The 21,823-nt window shown below is 42.7% G+C and overlaps 2 protein-coding genes across 5 annotated transcripts in view; both read right to left on the bottom strand.

Annotated features, from left to right (window-relative positions):
- Nucleotides 1-5,714, bottom strand: part of nomo (nodal modulator) — a 67,713-nt gene extending 61,999 nt beyond the window's left edge. For both annotated transcript variants that reach the window (XM_079499212.1, XM_079499211.1), the window contains exons 1-4: nucleotides 5,408-5,714; nucleotides 1,851-1,940; nucleotides 1,689-1,734; nucleotides 1,179-1,279 (exon numbers count right to left, since the gene is read on the bottom strand). In XM_079499212.1, the coding sequence (XP_079355338.1) occupies nucleotides 1,179-1,279; nucleotides 1,689-1,734; nucleotides 1,851-1,940; nucleotides 5,408-5,572 (402 nt within the window). In that variant the 5' untranslated portion in view covers nucleotides 5,573-5,714. The remainder of the gene's footprint in view (nucleotides 1-1,178; nucleotides 1,280-1,688; nucleotides 1,735-1,850; nucleotides 1,941-5,407) is intronic.
- A 4,441-nt stretch (nucleotides 5,715-10,155) lies between these two features.
- The window catches only part of tmc7 (transmembrane channel like 7), a 30,720-nt gene continuing 19,052 nt past the window's right edge, over nucleotides 10,156-21,823 (bottom strand). For 2 of the 3 annotated variants that reach the window (XR_013789858.1, XR_013789859.1), the window contains 9 exons: nucleotides 20,520-20,665; nucleotides 18,699-18,813; nucleotides 15,442-15,539; nucleotides 14,207-14,390; nucleotides 13,910-14,040; nucleotides 13,353-13,508; nucleotides 12,300-12,378; nucleotides 10,340-11,470; nucleotides 10,156-10,290 (listed from right to left, as the gene is read on the bottom strand). Coding sequence is in view for 1 of the 3 variants with exons in the window: in XM_079499215.1 (XP_079355341.1) it covers nucleotides 11,216-11,470; nucleotides 12,300-12,378; nucleotides 13,353-13,508; nucleotides 13,910-14,040; nucleotides 14,207-14,390; nucleotides 15,442-15,539; nucleotides 18,699-18,813; nucleotides 20,520-20,665 (1,164 nt within the window). In the remaining 2 variants the exon portion in view is untranslated. Of the gene's footprint in view, nucleotides 10,291-10,333; nucleotides 11,471-12,299; nucleotides 12,379-13,352; nucleotides 13,509-13,909; nucleotides 14,041-14,206; nucleotides 14,391-15,441; nucleotides 15,540-18,698; nucleotides 18,814-20,519; nucleotides 20,666-21,823 lie in introns of those variants that run through there. The other variant, XM_079499215.1, reaches the window with a different exon arrangement.

Below are 21,823 nucleotides of genomic sequence, written 5' to 3'. Positions count from 1 at the left end.
AAGCCCCTCCAAATGATCCAAAATGCCGCAGCCCGCTTGGTCTTCAACCAGCCAAAATTCTCACATGTCACCCCCCTTCTCCGCTCCCTCTATTGGCTCCCGGTCGCTGCCCGCACAGAATACAAAACTCTGATGCTGGCATTCAAAGCAACCAAAGGCATGGCCCCCCCATATCTCACAAGTATGATCGTACCCTACAAACCCTCCCGCGCACTCAGATCAGCCAACGCAGGGAAGCTGGAGGTACCTTCACTAAAAACGCCGGGACAACGCTCCACATGTCCCAAACTCTTCTCCCTTCTGGCTCCAAAACTATGGAATGCACTTCCCATCACAGTCAGAACTGCAGCCTCACTCCCAATCTTCCGCCGTAGTCTGAAAACCCACCTCTTCAGACTCCACCATGGCCCGTAGCACTTGCCCTAGCCTAGCCCCTTAGATAGCACATTATGTAGACTTAGATAGTATTTTAAACAGACTTATAGCTTGTTACGTAGACAGCTCTAGAATTGCACTTTATGTAGTCATAGCACTTTATAGTACACATGTATAATATATTATATAGTATAGTATGTATAGTTTACATAGATACTCCACTGTTACGTTCTTAGTCTAGGCATGATTCATGATAACTACTTTTTATATATGTGATGTATGCCATGCTTTTGTTATTGCTTAATGTAAGTCGCTCTGGATTAAGAGCGTCTGCTAAATGCCTAAATTGTAAATTGTATATATTTAAAGATTCGCACGTGTTCACAATTTTAAAAAGTTGCAGATCTACAAGCCGCTATGAGCTTCTACATCAACAGCTAAAAGTTTTAAATGGTCAAAGTGGTTAAACGCTAAGGCGACACACAGATGCCTTCCAGGTCTTAATGGGATCATACAGCATACTACTACTGGAAACACAACAAACTGTTAAGGTGGTCCGTTGCACACTGGGAGCGGTTTTTACTACTGGAAACACAACAAACTGTTAAGGTGGTCCGTTGCACACTGGGAGCGGTTTTTACTACTGGAAACACAACAAACTGTTAAGGTGGTCCGTTGCACACTGGGAGCGGTTTTTCCCGGAAAACAGACGGAAAAAACGCTGCTAAAAATCCGAAAGCGCGTCCAGTGCGCAGGGGGCCTTTACCGCTTCAAACAAAAAATACATAAATGCGATTCCTCACCGTGCCAGACACCGAGAAGCCGGTGAAGACAAAGTTGATGTCCTGTTCCCTGGTGCAGATGTCGTTGACACCGTCCACATGCAGCTCAACGCTAGTAGGTTCTGGAGGAGAAGAACAGAGGTAAGGAAAGCATTCACAGAACTACGGTAGATAGGTAAGTAACTAGAACATCCATAGTTCAGCTAAAGAAGGGGAACCCTCCCCAAAGCTTCTGGATTACAGCAGGGCTTCTGCTACACATCACACTACTGTACATAATGCTCAAGTACAGCAGCTTTACAGTAGCTTCAAGGCTACTGAAGCACTCACTTACTGCTCATTGCTCCTATCGTAATAATAAGAATTCAATGTTATAGCACAGAGTGCATAGAGACGCTTTACAACGGCCCATTCATTCATACATTGGGAGGTGACCTGGGCAGTGTGGGCACTGAGCGGAACTATTTGATAGGATGGAGACCTCCGTTCAGGGTGTTAACTGTACATGCATGGAGGTGACTGTACTCTTACCAAAGCTCCACCCGATTGGGGGTTCAATCTTCAAGACAAAGTCTCCCTGTAAAAGAGCAACAACAACATGTCTTTACAAACCCATAGGATGGTGTCAATAACATACAAGCTGATGAGAGCATTAAACGTGTTCAAATGACAGCAGTGGTCTACTGTACGTACCTTGTCATACAAGGGGATCATAAAGTAGCCGTTGATCGGGGCACAGTCCGTCTGGTACTTTAACGAGCCTTGCTTTGTGTACAGTTTAATCTGTGTAAAGAAAAGGAGAAAATTATCTTTTAGTAGGGGTATGTGTAAGGGTGGGCGAGATTGTGATAAATATCGTCGAGATGATACAATGTCTGCACGATTTCCCGAGATATTGTACAAATCGTGATAAGTGAATTCACATGCTATGATTTGCAGTTCTATACCTTAATTTATACTTCTGTAGAACGATGGTTTCGTTAGCCAAAAATAATACGTATTTTGGTCTAAATGGCTCATTGGTAAATGGCAAAATATGACTCCTAACGTCGTTGAAGTGGGACTCATAAAATGTCCCTGGGACTCATCTAAAAGACCATCCCTGCATCCCGGGACTCATTACATTGAAAACCTATTTACATCACTGATTGTGACAGCATATCGCCCACCCCCAGGTAATGTGGGTGTTGTGGTGATTGTACCGTTTAGTAACTATTGTGACAGCATATCGCCCACCCCCAGGTATGGTGATTGTACCGTTTAATAACTATTGTGACAGCATATCGCCCACCCCCAGGTACAGTAATGTGGGTCGGTGTGGCCGTCTGGCTGTTGCCTGGCTTAAGTACTTAATGAGTAGGGTTAAGTACCGGCTGAAGTGTCGAGGGATGGGCTGTCAGAAAGAAAGCTTTAGATGCAACAACCGACTGGTCGACCAACTGGTCAACTTCAGTGTGGCTAATTAATCTCATTATGTCTGTGAATGAGGTCCTGATGATCAGATGGCTGGAACTACTAGTATTCAACGTTCCATCAGCACGTGGCAGAGGCATTTAAAGGCTGAAGCTTTAGGTAAAAACTAGGCATGTAACGATATATCGATATTAATCCTGACGATATGAATCGATTTAATAAAATAAAAACATCGATTTTTCAACAAAAAAATAATAATAATTTCATATTCCATCATATTCAATTTTAAGTGCTTTTGGAGAGAAATGAGACAGTCACTTTCAGTAGTAGAGCACTGTAGAGGGGAGCTGTGTGTGTCTGTGCCCAGGTGATGATGGTCGTTGATGCTCATTAATACATCAAGGAAGGCAATTATGTTTCTGCACTGTCAAAATTAATGTTACTTATTTTGCAATGTAGTTAAATAAAAAATGTAAAAAAGCTCGGAGGGGTAAATTATATTAAAAAAAAAAAAAAAAAAATATCGTGAACTTCATATCGTGATACGAATTGTATCGTGAGTTGAGTGAATCGTTACATGCCTAGTAACTCATTCACAGCAGCAGTGAGAACACCAAACCAACATGGGGGTTAGATCGAACGGCACTTAGAATGAGAGGATATGTTATAGGATGAGTGCATCTTTCATCACAGCTGTCATTAACCTAATATTAACCCAAGTATAAACACACAAACAAGTTGGACTGAAAGCAGCAGCAGAACACAATGCAATTCAAATTAGCTATATTATTGGCACGAGAAAACAAACGTGTGCAACTGTGCATTGCCAAAGCAAGTGTCAAAAAGACTCAAAATGTAATAAAAACAGTAAAAAAATGGAAAAAGCCCTAAAATACTTGTTTACATCAGGGACAGGGTCCTCCATGTTCAATTCATCAAAAAGGGGGTTCAGCATTGTGTAAATAAATGTTATACAATATACAGTCAGGGTATAAAGCTTTTTTGAAAGAAAAAGCAGCAACCTTTTGCAGTCCCTTTGGGGACAAATGGCAGCATTCTCAAGACTACTTAAATAATAGTATACTAAAAAACAGAGCCTCAGATTTAGCCTACGATTTAGACTCTTGTAGATGTATTTATCGATTCTGATCTTGTCAGAATCGATAAATAACATCTACGAGTCTAAATCTTAGGCTACCTCACTAGATTTAAGATTAGCAGCTTAACACATTGATTGATTGAAATATTTATTAACATTTTGCAGAATTACAGTACATTTCAAGCACAATAACTCAATACAAAGCATTACACTTGTTTACAAGAGGGTCCACCTTGTTCAATTCATCAAAACGTTTAGAGACGTACAAATAGACACTATATTATTCTATGTAAGCTAACGTTAGCATCAGCCATAGCTGTCATCGCTTTCATTCAAACTGTCAGCCATCCATCCATCCATCCAGATAGCTAGCTCTGGTCCATAGATCTCTCTAATTAGAGCTGTGGACCAGAGCTAGCAGCTAGCATAGCACCATTATCTACCAGGTCCAGAGCTATAGCAGTTAAACTGTCATGTTATAGCAGTTTAACTGTCAATGGTGCTAGAGGACTTTAGCACCATTAGCTAGCAGGTCCAGAGCTATAGCAGTTAGCTTTAACTGTTATCCGCCAGCTCATAGATATATATGTCTATTATGCTCCAGGCAGCTAGCATAGCACTTATTTATGATAACTCTATGCCCATATAGCAGCATTAGCTACCAGAAGCTAGCAGTTAGCTTCAGCCTAGCTGTCAGACAGCCATATAGCTGTTATCGCTTTCATTCAAACTGCCATTCATCCATCCAGCTAGCATAGATAGCACCATTAAGGTCCAGAGCTATAGCAGTTAAACTGTCATCCTCCTCCAGCTCATAGATATTATATATGTCTATATGCTCCAGATAGCATAGCACTTATTGTTTATGATAACTCTATGCCCATATAGCAACATTAGCTACCAGAAGCTAGCAGTTAGCTTTAACTGTCATCCTCCAGCTCATAGATATTATATATGTCTATATGCTCCAGCTAGCATAGCACTTATTGTTTATGATAACTATGCCCATATAGCAGCATTAGCTACCAGAAGCTAGCAGTTAGCTTCAGCCTAGCTGTCAGCCATATAGCTGTCATCGCTTTCATTCAAACTGTCAGCTAGCATGTCTATATTATGCTCCAGCTAGCATAGCACTTATTTATGAAAACTCAAGCAGTGGTTCCCAAAGAGGGGTCCGGGGACCCCCAGGGGTCCTTGAGGGAGCTAAATGATAGTTTGGAACCAAATGGACCCTTATGTGTATGTAACTGTGAGAGTGTACTGGAACCAAATGCCATTAAATGGGGGTCCGTAGACTAATGCATGTCAAACTGGGGGTCCTTTTAAACAGGTTGAGAATCACTGCTAGAGCCGTAAAAATCTTCTCTTATGGGGGTCCCTGGCTTGTCTTTTCAAATGGGGGTCCGTGGGTTAAGAAAATGTCAATTTGGGGGTCCTTGACATGAAACAGTCTGGGAACCACAGTCTAATGGCATTATAGCATTAGCCACCACCAAGAAGCTAGCAGTTAGCTTCTTCCACTCTCTCCCCGATCAGGGAGTAGTTGATCTCCACTAATCTTCTCTTATGGGGGTCCCTGGCATGTCTTTTCAAATGGGGGTCCGCGGGCTAATACATGTCAATTTGGGGGTCCTTGACATGATTGGGAACCACTGCTCTAATGGCATTATAGCAGCATTAGCCACCAGAAGCTAGCAGTTAGCTTCCTGCACCACTCTCTCCCCCTCTCTCCTCTCACCTCGATCAGGGAGTAGTTGATCTCCACGTCGGACTTGACAAATCCTCCGCACGCCACCACGATGTCGTCGGACGACACGCTGCTCATCAGCTGGCAGCAGCACGCGAAGCCCAGCATGAAGCACAGCGTGCCCATGTCCGTCCGGAGGGTGATCACACCGATCATCTTTAATTTAAATGACCTGTAGTATTATTATTATTATTATCTGTGTCTGTCGGGCCGGTCTACTCTCCCTGGATGGACTGAACGGATCATAGAGCAGCACGCTGCCTCCGGTTCCGTGCCAGCTGAGCTGCACTGTTGCCAGGTTGTGCTGCCTGCGCGAGAGAAATAAGCATGCCAGGGTATATGAAAACGATTGATTGATTCAATTATATTCAAACTTTATTCAAGACGCTCACAGGGGGGTGACGGGGTCCATAGGGCGGGACAACACATAAAACATAAAAACACAAAAGTAAACAAACTATAAATAAACAAAGCATAAACAAACAGGGGGGACTTATCTCTGTACATTGATTGATTGATTGATTGATTGATTGATTGATTGATTGATTGATTGCAGATGGAAATTAGCATGTTTTGCTAAATCTGGTATATTTACACTGCATTGTTAATGTAATGTTCATTAATATACATTGTCTCGACTAAATAAACAAATAAAGTAAATTAATTGATTGATTGATTGATTGATTGATTGAATAATTTATTAACAGATTGGACAATTACAGTATACATTTCAAGCACAACTGAACTCAATACAAAACTGTTTTGATTTATTGATTGATTGATTGATTGATTGAAATATTTAATAACAGTTTGCAGAATTACAGTACATTTCAAGCACAACTCAATACAAAACTGTTAACTGTGGACGACACCATAAAGCATTACACTTGTTTACATTTACAATAGAGTCCACCATGTTCAATTTATCATGACATTTAGTCAGACGTACAAATATACACTTCTATATAGCCAAAAACAAGCCCAAAAGAAGTCTCTCTCAATCTCTTATTCTCTCTCTCTCTCTCTCTCTTTTTCTCTCTACTTCCACTACTTTCTGCCACTCTTTATTGAGTTTATTCTGTCCCTTTGTTTACTGTGCTTGCTGTGTTTTGTTTTGAATGTTATGCTATCTATGCCGCTGCATTGTCTGTAAGGAAGCCAAACAAAAATAACTTGTACTCTTGAGGTTCAAGGTTGGATTTTATTGTTGCATCAATGTGTACAGGTACGTACACAAGATGCAACAATAAAGTCCAACCTTGAACCTCACCTTGAACCTTCAACAATTAAGCTACTACATTTTAGAAACAAGCCCAAATAAGCAACTACACTTTAGAAACAAGCCCAAATAAGCAACTACACTTTAGAAACAAGCCCAAATAAGCAACTACACTTTAGAAACAAGCCCAAATATGCGACTACACTTTAGAAGCAAGCCCAAATAATATGCAACTACACTTTAGAAACAAGCCCAAATATGCAACTACACTTTAGAAGCAAGCCCAAATAAGCAACTACACTTTTAGTAACAAGGCTCAAAATAGCAACTACATTTTAGATACCCAGTCGCTTATAATAAGCGGACATGGCAACACTCGACACTGGTCTGTGGCCAAATGCATCGCATGCATCAGCGACACCTACTGCCTTGGAGGTGCTACAACCCCACCTCGGTTATATACTGTATATCAAGTGTAGTGGTGGACATGTACAGGAAAAAGTTTTACTTATGTAAAACTATCAGTATTACTGCAATACAGAAATACTATATATAAGTATTGGCATCAAAATAAAAAGTACTCCTTATGCAGAATGTCCCATATTTAACGTTTTCAAATGTATAAAAAAATATCTTTTGAGCAGACCGGCTATTTTCAAATGGCCAAAATGTATGTAATAATAAACTAAAGTTTTCAAATAAATGTAGTGGAGTAAAAGTACAATATTTGGACCCAAGATGTAGTTGAGGCAGGAGTATTGAGAAAAAAGTACTGCCGTAGCAGACAACCCGCAGCACTCCAGATTAAAACCAAATCCTTCTAGGTGCAAAAGGCTCGAAGATATGAGTTGAGATGAAGAAAATGCCACTCATTGTATGTCCTTTTGCATGATTTTTATTTACCTCTGATGAGAGTGAACAAACGTACTGAAACAGGATTATTGGAAATTAAAAATACTCAAAGTAAAAGTGCCTAAAATGTTACTTAACCCATTTAGGCCTGGCGTCAAAATAAAAAAAACGTTCGCTCTGAAAGAATATATATTCAAAGATTTGTGCCGCATTTTTACGATTTTTCAAAAATAGCAGACCTACAAGCTCATAGCGCGCCACTCGGTGGCGCGCTATGAGCTTGTAGATCTGCTATTTTTCAATAGCTAAAGTATAACATAATGCTTAGTTAAAACACCAAAAGGGGTTCCCGTTTTCTTTCTGCAGGAAAAAAAGACATACGAAACAAAATGATGTTTGTTAAGTTTAATTAATAGCATATAACAAAACCGTTAAATAACGACCGTAACAGCATTCCTCTCCAGTATATTCTCAACAATAACACTGAGATAAAACCAGATGAATTCATATCAGTAAGAAGAGCACAAAGACATGTAGGATGTTAAGAAGTATTAATTATTGTTCTCTTATGAAACCCCAGTTTCAAACCATGGAAGTGGAAGTTTGAACCAGTGTTGTTCTTGGCAGCAAATTTCGATTTTAGTTTTAGTCATAGTCTTTGGAATAAAACTGCATTTAGTTTTAGTCATAGTCTTTGGAATAAAACTTCATTTAGTTTTAGTCATAGTCTTTGGAATAAAACTTAATTTAGTTTTAGTCACATTTTAGTCAACTGGAATGGTTTAGTGTTAGTCTAGTTTTAGTCGACTAAATATAAGATTTTAGTCGACTAAATCTACAGTTGATTTAGTCGTTTTTTCACTTGAAAATAGCCGATCTACAAGCCCACAACGCGTCACATTGTGGGCTTGTAGATCAGCTATTTTCAGCATGCAACTAATTGTAAAATGACTTATACTGGATCTCTTGTCCACTAGTCCCTTCCTATCATTTTGTCTAGTTTTTAGCTGTTGACGAAATTGTCTTAGTTTTAGTCATCATAGCTTAGTTTTCATTTAGTTTTCGTCGGTGAAAAAAGGCAGTCGACGAACATTTTTCGTCTTAGTTTCAGTCGACAAGAACAACACTGGTTTGAACGAAACCAAAGTAGTTACTACTCTGCTATAAAAGTAATAAACAATTATAAACAATTAGTGTTAAAAGAGTTTCATACATATAGGGCTCCATCTTGCGCCACCCTTATCCCTTATAATCCCTAAAAAAAAAATTACTATTTTGAAAAACATTTTAAAATAGTTAACCCATTCTGACCTGAGATCAGATTCTAAAAATGTCTTCTACATCCTGACAGTTTTCTGAAAAAGCTATGTTTCTATGTCAGTCGTTCTTCGATTTTTCAAAAATAGCAGACCTACAAGCTTGTAGCGCGCCACTCGGTGGCGCACTATGAGCTTGTAGATCTGCTATTTTTCAATAGCTAAAGCATAACATAATGCTTAGTTAAAACACCAAAAGGGGTTCCCGCTTAAAATGGGTTAAACTAGCCGATCTACATAGAGACATTGTGAGCTTGTAGATCGGCTATTAGAACTATTTTAAAAGGTTTTTTAAAAATAGTAAAAAAAAGTTTAGGGATAAGGGTTAAGGGGTGGCGCAAGATATAGCCCTTAAAGTGCAAAGAAAGTCAGGAATGTGAAGAAAAGATGAATCCATCACAGATGTTTCAAATCACCAGTGGTTCAAAGAAAGGTCCTTCTTGGAAGGTAAATCAGGATCATACAGTAGGGGGGGGGGGGATACACAGAGACATTATAAAAGGCAGCGAGGGCTTCTTGACGGGCCCAAGATAACGTACTGTAGTCCTCACCGAGTCACCTTATGTGGCGGCGTGACCGACGCTTACGGCAGCCTCTCCACCATAGAGTATATAAAAGGATAGAGACTGAACTGGCGCGAAGCTCCGCCCCCCCAGCTATTCATGTCAGTGGAAGTTGCTCAGTGGCGTTTTGAAGCACCCGGAAGACTGCCGGAAGTCCCTCCTCCGGACCTCAACTTTGAGGTCCGGGGTGACGTAGGGCAACCGAGCGCTCAATGTTAAAGCCCAGCTGCACGGGGTTTCCCGGTCATGAATCCACGGGTCCGCCTGTAGTCCCTCCTCCTACCACTAGGACCCAGACTTCTCCCTGCCCTTTGGGCACCGCTAGGCTTTCATCTGACCCCAGCATTAACCCATTTAGACCTGAGGACGATTCTACAAATGTCTTCTAAATCTTGACAGTTTTCCATGTTTCTATGTCAGTCGTCCTCAAACATTTTCATGTCAAGGACCCCCAAAAATATATGTAATCGGCCGCCGAGCTAGCCTGATTATCAGACTGTAGCTTTCTTGAAGCTTCAGTCTGACATTGTCTCCTGTCTGAGCGATTTCAAGGGGGAGGGGATTAGAATTTCCCTCAACCCTCTGTGTGTTGCGCTGCGTGATGACGCTGAAAACGGGACTCGGCGCTGATTGGTTGTTCGTTAGACCCACCCCCCCACCACCGATTCTCATTGGATAATACATTTTTGTACCGAAGAAATTATAGGTTCACAGTGCAACACCAGACCAAGAGATGCAGTCCACTCAGAGAGTGGGCTGGGTCTTTGGGCTGGATCCAGGCTACCGCCGAGCCCCATCTGAAAATGTGTTGTTCCAGGAACCCCTCAGAAGCAAAGATATGAGTTAAAAACTTTCGCTCTGAAAGAATATATTGAAACATTTGGGCCACATTTTCACGATTTTCAAAAATAGCAGACCTACAAGCTCGTTATGAGCTTGTAGATCTGCTATTTTTCAACAGCTAAAGTACAACATAATGCTTAAAACACCAAAAGGGGTCCCCGCCCAAAATGGGTTAAATACCAGTCCATTTGGGCCCTGCCTGGGCACCGCTACGCTTCCATCTGACCCAGACAGCAATAGACAGGTATAGATGTATCGTTTATAATACAGTATGTGTGCATTGTGTAAACAGTCTGTGTAGTGTATTGTAGTGCATTCATGTTTTGGAATGGTGTGTTGTGTTGAGGAAGAGATAGTCAGAGCAGAGTATTCCCAAAGTATTCCATTGTAGATACAGTACCATACGACAATAAAGTTGAACTTGAAATGTAGTGCTTTGACAATATAATATACAGGTACATCATTATGTGCCTGTGATGAACTCAGTGTCATCCCAGGTCTGCCCAGCAGGTGGAGAAGCAAAGCATAAGGCAGTGTTGAGGTCCTTTCAGATGAGCAGTCATACTATCTGCATGAGCACACCTAGGATTCCATGAGCGGACAAAAGCCGATGTCTGCCGGTTTTTATCCACCAGGAAGAGACGCCGGCAGACAGCGGCTTTTGGCCGCGCATGGAAGTTCAGGTGTGCCTGCGCTGTATGAAGTATAAATGTAGGTTTTGGTATGTTTGGGTGCTCACTGGACTGCAATGTCAGCCCACAGCTGTGGTCCTAGATGCGTGCGTGGAGGAGTGTGGAGTCAGGGGGTGGGTGGGCCAGGAACAGACCATCATGTGTAGAGCAGTCAGGGGGTGGGTGGGCCAGGAACAGACCATCACTATTTACTAGACATGTGTAGAGGAGTCAGGGGGTGGGTGGGCCAGGAACAGACCATCAGGTGGTGGGTGGGCCAGGAACAGACCATCACTAGACGTGTGTAGAGGAGTCAGGGGGTGGGTGGGCCATCACTAGACGTGTGTAGAGGAGATAGGCGGTGGGTGGGCCAGGAACAGACCGTCGTTATAGTTACAGGAGAAGCTGGTGTGGTAGCTGGGGCTGCTCCGGCTGGGGGAGCGTGGCTCAAGCGGAGACTGAGAGGATCTGGTGGATCTCATAGCCGATTGGCTCTGAGCCTGCAGGGAGGATCTGGTGGTGGGTCTGACGGCCACTTGGCTCTGAGCCTGACACAGCTTCTGGATCAGGAAGCGCTTGTCACGGCCCTCCTGCACGGGGGGACACAGAGATAAATAAGACTTGTGTAGCCAGACAACTATTCCACGACCGATTGCCATATAGAGTCTGGAACTACACCTCCCCCAAATCCGAGTAAGGACGCTGTCATTTCCATTCACGAAAATATATTTTAAAATATCTTTACATTTTATGTTTTTCATATCCATTTCTGCTAAGTAGCAAGCTATATATGCTTAGATGATTTCCATTTATATTAGGATAAATTGGCGTGACTATGAAGACGAAACGGAAGTGGGGAGGAGGCTCCACTTCCGCTTTATCGCTTTCTCATGATCAGAGCTTCCGTTGCTCCAGACTGTATGACGGAAGCATTTATATTTTACTCATGATCAGAGCTTCCGTTGCTCCAGACTGTATGACGGAAGCATTTATATTTTACTCGTGATCAGAGCTTCCGTTGCTCCAGACTGTACGACGGAAGCATTTATATTTTACTCATGATCAGAGCTTCCGTTGCTCCAGACTGTATGACGGAAGCATTTATATTTTACTCATGATCAGAGCTTCCATTGCTCCAGACTGTATGACGGAAGCATTTATATTTTACTCGTGATCAGAGCTTCCGTTGCTCCAGACTGTACGACGGAAGCATTTATATTTTACTCATGATCAGAGCTTCCGTTGCTCCAGACTGTATGACGGAAGCATTTGAAAATCGTGTGAGGCAACAGTCTGGCAACGTGAACGTTGAAACTACTTCAAACCACAATAAACATGTGTTGCAAATAATACATACTCTTAAGAAAATATTGCCTTGGAAAATTGGGAAGATATGTATTTGTTTTGTACAGTACTCACCATGGCCAGCTGTTCCCTCAGCTGGTTAATAACTCTCTTGTGAGCTCCAGCTAGAGCTATTACATAAAACATGGCCAAGCTGTGGAAGACATTGAAATGGTAAAAAAAATGGTAAATGGTGCATTTATATAGCGCCTTTATCCAAGGCACTTTACATAGATTGTGCATTACATTCACCCATTCACACACCTTTACATAGATTGTGCATTACATTCACCCATTCACACACCTTTACATAGATTGTGCATTACATTCACCCATTCACACACATTTACATAGATTGTGCATTACATTCACCCATTCACACACCTTTACATAGATTGTGCATTACATTCACCCATTCACACACACATTCACACACCGATGGTGGAGGAAACCATGCAAGGCACCAACCAGCACATCAGGAGCAATTAGGGGTTCAGTGTCTTGCTCAAGGACACTTTGACACTAACTCTGGGGGAGCCCACAGGGATTGAACTGGCAACCTAGCGGTTACCATCCAACCACTCTACCCCTGAGCCCCATTGAGTCAGTGTTATTGTACAAGAAGCATGAATTAAAGAGTAGGCTACATAAAGGTCACTGTACAATTCATTTAATCAGCTCAACACAGAAAATACCAGCTCTAAACCCATGAATATTTATATACATGGTATTAACCCATTAAGACCTGGAATGTAACCGTGTGTAATCTTGGCTTTTAACCACTTTAACCAATATTTTAAACTTTAGCTGTTGAAAAATACCAGACCTACAAGCTCATATCGCGGCACCGAGTGCCGCGATACGAGCTTGTAGATCTGCTATTTTTTGAAAAATCTTGAAACGTGTGCAAATCTTTGAATATATATTATTTCACAGAGAACGTTTTTAACTCATATATTTGCTTCTGAGGGGTGGGGGGTGGGGGGGGGTCCCTGGAACAACACATTTTCAGATGGGGGTCGGCAGCCAAATACAGATAATTCTGGGGCTCCTTGACATGAAATAGCTTTGTGTTTTATTCACTATCACCATTTCTGAGAACAACCCTATACACAGCTGAAACCACACCTGGTGATGACCAGGAAGGACACAGCGAAAGCCTCTGAGGAGATAGCATGGAGGAAGGAGCGCGCTCCGTTTGGGAGCTGGGAGACGGTCCTCGGCACCACCTCCCACGAGGTGGTGTAGTTAACGAACGGTCCGCACGCCTGGGAGCACCGGATGCTGTTGGTTGAAGTACACATAGTACATGCATAAACTTTCCTTAATGATTATATCTGGTTTCAGTATTAATTTATGATATATTTTCTCTATTATTAAAGGTTATTTTTGCAGTCAGTTTGTATTGGGGGTGGGGCCAACGCATGGCCAACGCATTTCCGGGGGTCCACAGCCAAAAACAGAGAACCCCTGCATTAGTCTACTTAACTGTACGGAAATGTTCAAATATTGTTTCTTATCTCACTGTCATAGAGAACAGGATGCAACATAACAGCAGACAAAAGATTATTATTTCGGAGTAACTTAGAATTTACATTTAGGTATTTAGCAGACGCCCCTTAATCAGACCGACCGCTCTGGTAAATGTTCATTCAAATCTAGGAAAAAAAAACACTGCTACTCACTGTGCGATGCCAACAGTGACCGGCAGACAGGCCAGAGCCAGGCCGATCAGCAACACTCCCAGGAAGAAGAAGTTGGAGCTGGACGCTCTGAAAGGACGCGTGGCTGGACGGCAGTTATGAACCAGAGACACCTGTTAAAGTTACACAGTTTTAGTGTGGCTGGACGGCCGTAATAGGAATACAATCATACATTATTAATTGCCTACAGAGATAATGGATGACCTCTCCTCCTCTCTCCGACGTGGTTTGCCTCCAGAACATACAGTTGTAACGTCACGTTAATAACGTCTGTCTCACCTTTTTGATGTAGAAGATGATGAAGTACTTGATGATACAGATGGCCGGCAGCAGGGGGCAGTAGAAGGTGCCGATCCAGCAGATGGTCTGCCCGTAGACGATCTCCAGAACGTTCTGAGGGATGGCAAACTCCTGCTGGCCCCACCACTTAGCCAGGCCGCAGTCACAGAAGTTCACTATCAACCTGGATGAATGGAGACACCACTTAGCCAGGCCGCAGTCACAGAAGTTCACTATCAACCTGGATGAATGAATGGAGACACCACTTAGCCAGGCCGCAGTCACAGAAGTTCACTATCAACCTGGATGAATGAATGGAGACACCACTTAGCCAGGCCGCAGTCACAGAAGTTCACTATCAACCTGGATGAATGAATGGAGACACCACTTAGCCAGGCCGCAGTCACAGAAGTTCACTATCAACCTGGATGAATGAATGGAGACACCACTTAGCCAGGCCGCAGTCACAGAAGTTCACTATTAACCTAAACGAATGGAGACACCACTTAGCCAGGCCGCAGTCACAGAAGTTCACTATTAACCTAAACGAATGAATGGAGACACCACTTAGCCAGGCCGCAGTCACAGAAGTTCACTATCAACCTGGATGAATGAATGGAGACACCACTTAGCCAGGTTGAACCCCGACCTCCCGGTTTCAGGGCGGACACTCTAACCACAAGGCCACTGAGCACTAGGAAGGACACAGTCACAGTAGTCCACTATCAACCTGATGGGGACAGGCCAGAGGATGGACAGCTGGATATAGTTGAGGAATGAGGATGTATCAGAGATTAAAATAGGGTGCATTTTGCATCCCAAAACGCAGTTCATAGTTAAGGGACGCAATAAAACAACGACCTCTGCATCCACGGGATGCACTACTTACTGTACTGTTTTCTATTCTAGTTTATTTTGCTAGCTTTAGTTATAATGATCATTTCTTCTTCTGTTTTCTACATGAATATAACCACATTATAACCATATAAAATGAAATGGGAGTTAAATGCTGCAATTTAACTCCCATTTCTCCTAACGTCGTTGAAGTGGGACTCATCAAATGTCCCTGGGACTCATTTCTAAAAGACCATCCCTGCATCCCGGGACTCATTACATTGAAAACCTATTTACATCACTGATGTATATCAGTATAGCTATGGACCAGAGCTAAATGGGCAGCAGCAGTTCTGCATGGGCAACAACAAGCCAGAAAGAAAAAGATATTAGGGACTTACCTCCGTGGAAACTCCACAAAGAGGGTGACAGCCGCGATGATAATGAAGTCAAAGATGGCCAGTTTGTACATCTCTTGCCCCACACGGGTCTCCCAGCACTATGCAACAAACATGGGAGTTAAGAGTAGCATGAATTAATTGAATGCACCAGGCTCATAATATATCAACAATAATGGGTAGGTACCCTAACAAAAAACATGCAGTAATCCTGGTCTCTAAACTGCCTCCCCCTGGCCAGCCGGGGCGCCTGATGGAGAGGAAAGGAACTGGTCGGAATAATGTGTTCCTTCCACGCGCTACGTCCAACCAGGGACACTCCCCCCTGTCAGGTGTAAAGGAGCAACTTGGACAGTCAGGCATTAAGGAAGCATGAGTTCAAGTCCGTTGCTCTCCCCAGGTTGGCGGAGGGTGTGTAGAGCCCAGGATCACATTAGGTAATTGACACAGGGGTGAAAAATGGGTTACAAAATCTTGGGATAAAAAATTAATTAAAAAAAAACAAAAAAACAATGATGATAGCATGCAGCATTAGCAGTAGTAGGGGTGTACCATAGGGTGTATGAGTTTGTATGAACACTTGACTCAAGACTCACAAAGGGCAGCTGTGCTATGTTATAGCAACATTACAAACATCCTAAAAAAGAACTTAAGGACCCTTTCATTACCAAAGTTTCATATCTGCTGTATTAACGTTATAGTACATATCTTTCACTACCATCAATGGCAGGCAATACTGAATATATACACTTGTCTAATCGGGACATGAACAATAATTTTCATTAGCCTTGATGTGTCATAAGATTAGCCTCTAGTTTGAGAGTAGCAAAATATATATATTACATCCATCTTCCTTTTCATTTGTAGAAGCATGTTAGTCCCTAGGATGACCCGAGGCCCACCACTTAAAAACCACATGCTACGGTGCTCAAATTAACTCAAACTGAAGCAATTCAGTAAAGGCCAACACTTCCTCCTGGGGTCATTTTAGGGGCTGGGACCTCCAGTAAAAGGCCTAAATACTCTCCAAGAGTTGGGGAACAACATATCAAGAGAGTGGAGTGGTAGGCCCTTGGATTGACCCAGGACCAGTGATTAAATGTACCACACTGAAAAATAGCAGATCTACAAGCTCGTAGCGTGGCACTCGGTGCCGCACTACGAGCTTGTAGATCTACCCAAAGTTGAAGGGCTTCAACCTTGGGTACTGGGTAGCTGAAGTTGAAGCTCTGCCCTTCAACTTTGGGCACTTTTACATGTAGGCTGACCCAAAGTTGAAACAGTTGCAAGGGGGACATCTTTGGGCATGGGGTCCTCATCGTTGGATATGTTGTTCCCACAACCAAGAAGAGTATTTTACCCTTTACTGGAGGTCCTAGGCCCTAAAATGACCCCATGAGGAAGCGTTGACCTTTACTGAATTGCTTCAGTTTCAGTTCATTTGACCACCTAACTTCAGATTTGGGCATAATTACACCATTGCTTCAGTTTCAGTTCATTTGACAACCTTCTTTCAACTTTGGGCACTTTTACATGTAGGCTGACCCAAAGTTGAAACAGTTGCCAGGGGGACATATTTGGGCCTGGGGTCCTCATCATTGGATATCTTGTTCCCACAACCGAGAAGAGTATTTTACCCTTTACTGGAGGTCCTAGGCCCTAAAATTACGCCATGAGGAAGCGTTGACTTTTACTGAATTGCTTCAGTTTCAGGTAATTTGACCACCTAACTTCAGATTTGGGAACCCTAACATGTGGTCTTTAAGTGGTGGGCCTGTGGTCATCTTAGTGGCTAGGAGGTCCAGTGAAAGGCCTACATACTCTCCCAAGATGGAGGAACAACATTTTACAATCTGGGAACCCTAGGCCTTTGTATGGCTACAGTGCGACTGGTTCAATCCTACCCTAAATCTAGGCCTAAAACGTGACACCTCAAAGTGGGGTACATTGCATCCACTGGTCAATCCAAGGGCCTACCACTCCACTCTCTTGATATGTTCTTTCCCAACTCTTGGAGAGTATGTAGGCCTTTCCCTGGACATTCTAGTAGCTAGAAGGTCCAGGGAAAGTCCTACATTGTAGGACTAGTAGCATGCCAAAGTTTGTGCTATTGCCATTGAGAATGCATTGGGCGTTTAAGTTAAATAACTCAGAAACTACAAATCATTTCAAAGTAAAAAGTTCCAGCATGTGTCTCCACAGTAAGCTGAATTATAAAATGTGTGAATAGAGTTTCTAGGTGAAAGTAATTTTTTGACGTGCCATAGAGCTGCCATTGAGCCCCATTATACATTTCTCAAATTTGAAAGCACTATCTTTCTAAAACTATGAAACATTTCAAAGATTCCTTTTCAGGCTAACATGTCCACCGTAAGATGAACCTAAATAGGTTTGAATGGGGTTTCTAGGTGTAAGTATGTAGGACTAGTAGCATGCCAAAGTTTGTGCTATTGCCATTGAGAATGCATTGGGCATTTAAAGGGGAAAACCACCCATTTTCAACATTTTACTATGTCATTAATATACCTTAGAGCTGTTGTGTGGACATAATAAAAAAGTCCCCCCATTCTGTGTTTCCTAGAACTGTAAGTATGAAAAAAATCATTAACATGGTGAAACGCATCTTGATGACATCATCAAGATGTGTTTCACCATGTTAATGATTTTCTTTCAGACCTCTAGTTCTAGGAAACACAGAAAGGGGGGACCTTTTTATTATTTCCACACAACAGCTCTAAGGTATATTAATGACATAGTAAAATGTTGAAAATGAGTGGAATGCCCCTTTAAGTTAAATACGGGGAGGAAATATGACAGCAAACTGCCTGTCATATTTTCTCCCTATTCCAAAGCCCCCCCAGGTAGGCCTACATTATATATTTAAAGTATTTTCAGCAATGGTACACTTATTTTTTCAGTGGGTAGAACTTGTTGAGCTGGTCATTTTGAAAGTAGATCTCACGTCATAAATGTGTGGGCACCCCTGATGTACAGTATACTAGACTGGATAAAATGACAACATACTGTACAATGCAATAAAAACAGTGTTCTTGTGGTGGGTTGTCCCTTTTCATCAGGCCTTGGGCTTGTATTGGTCTGTTTAGCTGTTCCGGTACTGGTGCCTTGACTCACTCTTGCAAACGCATGTTACTTTAACATCACCACCGTCAAACTAGAGGCCATTCAACCAACCGGAAATGTAAGCCCTAGCTAGCCGTCAATTGCTACTCTTTCAAAGTACAATAAATAAATGCACTCACAGAGTAGAGCTGGTTGTTGTAGCCACACTCACAGGGCCCGTCCTTACACTTAGTGATCTGAGTCCACAGAGAGAAGAGCAACACCCCGATACTGGTCAGCCTCATGAACACACACCTGGAGAGAGAAGAGGGGGGGACAGAAAGACAATGACTGGAACATCTGTATAAATAGCAAAACAATAGTCACTCACTCGCTCATCCCCTGGTTCATGGTAGTTTATCCTCTATGGAGAATGAGGATTTCAGAGCAGCTGCATACATACCTCATGAGAGTGAAGCGGATCTCGTAGTTGATCATACATACCTCATGAGAGTGAAGCGGATCTCGTAGTTGATCATACATACCTCATGAGAGTGAAGCGGATCTCGTAGTTGATCATACATACCTCATGAGAGTGAAGCGGATCTCGTAGTTGATCATACATACCTCATGAGGGTGAAGCGGATCTCGTAGTTGATCATACATACCTCATGAGGGTGAAGCGGATCTCGTAGTTGATCATACATACCTCATGAGAGTGAAGCGGATCTCGTAGTTGATCATACATACCTCATGAGGGTGAAGCGGATCTCGTAGTTGATCATACATACCTCATGAGGGTGAAGCGGATCTCGTAGTTGATCATACATACCTCATGAGGGTGAAGCGGATCTCGTAGTTGATCATACATACCTCATGAGAGTGAAGCGGATCTCGTAGTTGATCATACATACCTCATGAGGGTGAAGCGGATCTCGTAGTTGATCATACATACCTCATGAGGGTGAAGCGGATCTCGTAGTTGATCATACATACCTCATGAGGGTGAAGCGGATCTCGTAGTTGATCATACATACCTCATGAGGGTGAAGCGGATCTCGTAGTTGATCATACATACCTCATGAGGGTGAAGCGGATCTCGTAGTTGATCATACATACCTCATGAGGGTGAAGCGGATCTCGTAGTTGATCATACATACCTCATGAGGGTGAAGCGGATCTCGTAGTTGATCATACATACCTCATGAGGGTGAAGCGGATCTCGTAGTTGATCATACATACCTCATGAGGGTGAAGCGGATCTCGTAGTTGATCATACATACCTCATGAGGGTGAAGCGGATCTCGTAGTTGATCATACATACCTCATGAGGGTGAAGCGGATCTCGTAGTTGATCATACATACCTCATGAGGGTGAAGCGGATCTCGTAGTTGATCATACATACCTCATGAGGGTGAAGCGGATCTCGTAGTTGATCATACATACCTCATGAGGGTGAAGCGGATCTCGTAGTTGATCATACATACCTCATGAGGGTGAAGCGGATCTCGTAGTTGATCATACATACCTCATGAGGGTGAAGCGGATCTCGTAGTTGATCATACATACCTCATGAGGGTGAAGCGGATCTCGTAGTTGATCATACATACCTCATGAGGGTGAAGCGGATCTCGTAGTTGATCATACATACCTCATGAGGGTGAAGCGGATCTCGTAGTTGATCATACATACCTCATGAGGGTGAAGCGGATCTCGTAGTTGATCATACATACCTCATGAGGGTGAAGCGGATCTCGTAGTTGATCATACATACCTCATGAGGGTGAAGCGGATCTCGTAGTTGATCATACATACCTCATGAGGGTGAAGCGGATCTCGTAGTTGATCATACATACCTCATGAGGGTGAAGCGGATCTCGTAGTTGATCATACATACCTCATGAGAGTGAAGCGGATCTCGTAGTTGATCATACATACCTCATGAGGGTGAAGCGGATCTCGTAGTTGATCATACATACCTCATGAGGGTGAAGCGGATCTCGTAGTTGATCATACATACCTCATGAGGGTGAAGCGGATCTCGAACGCCGGGCTGTAGTCCTCGTAGTTGATGATGAGAGAGAAGAGGAGCGGGGTGATGAAGTTGGCCGAGGTGATAACGATGGAGGGCAGGTACTCATAGATGAGGTCCACTATGAAGTTCTCCTGCAACGCAGACGGTATACAAATTAGAGTTCTCAATCTCTGCCTGAACCCGACCCTACCCGACCCGGCCCGACATTTTCGGGTAGGGTCGGGCCCAAAATGCACGATAATTAGTCGGGCCGGGCCGAGCCTCGGGCTCTGTGATTTTCCGTGATTTTCTTTTTTATTATTATTATTTTTTTAATTTATTTTTTTAATTTTATTATAATAAAAATAACAATGATGTTGTTTGTGTAATGTATTTATGAAGAGGGCTGAGCTGGTGAATGTTGGCGATTAACTTTTATAGTTTAGGCTACTATACTATGTGACCGGACTGCATGGAGGAGGAGGCAGCAGCAGCGCACCAGAGAAGTGACAGAATAGAACGGTGGTTGTTGAACTTGCTACCGCTGTCTGGCCTCTGGTTTGCGAACCAAATGAGTTGCTTAGTGCTCAGCATCAATGTGTATAACTTAAGTTAACTTGCCATATGCTTAAATGTTCTATACAACCATCGATTCATCCGCAATAGCTCGTTTTGGAAACGTCGGGGCTTAACGAGACACTGCTGTCTCGTTGAACGCAGCTGGGTGAATAACCTAAATTACCTAATCATGTCACCACGGTAAATGCTCCATATAACTGTGAAAGCGCTAATGTTAATGTTCACTGCATACACGTAATATAGTTACATGATGACCAAGCAATGTTACAGTCCACTGTAGGCTACAGCTGTTTGGTTTACAAATCGTAGCGCTGTACAGTACAGCAATTTAATTTTCCCATCGTAGCGCAGCGCGCCTCATTGTGTGCCCAAAAGAACAGATCTGCAAGCTGTCGACACGCAATCGAGCGGCATGTTGATTGTTTGTATGTCTGTTCTTTTGGTTAGGCAACGCACATTACGCGTGGTATGTGGGTTTGAGAGGCAATGATTAATGTAAACTATATAGGCCTACAGTAGCCTAGTAGATTATAACCACGTTGACAGTTGTCATAATATTGTATAGCTCTGTTCGGGACTGTTGCACAACGTTAGCCAACGGTGAATGATGAAAAAGTTGCACTTTGTTAACGAGGACAGTATTGGACATATTAACTGCGTCACATCAGAGGATCGCTGGCTGATTCAAAGATGTTTACTCACCCCTGGAAATCGCTGGAAACCATTAGAAT

This window comes from Electrona antarctica (genome assembly GCF_951216825.1).
Source record: "Electrona antarctica genome assembly, chromosome: 4".
Classification (NCBI taxonomy): Eukaryota; Metazoa; Chordata; class Actinopteri; order Myctophiformes; family Myctophidae; genus Electrona; species Electrona antarctica.
This window is presented reverse-complemented; position numbering and strand designations above follow the sequence as displayed.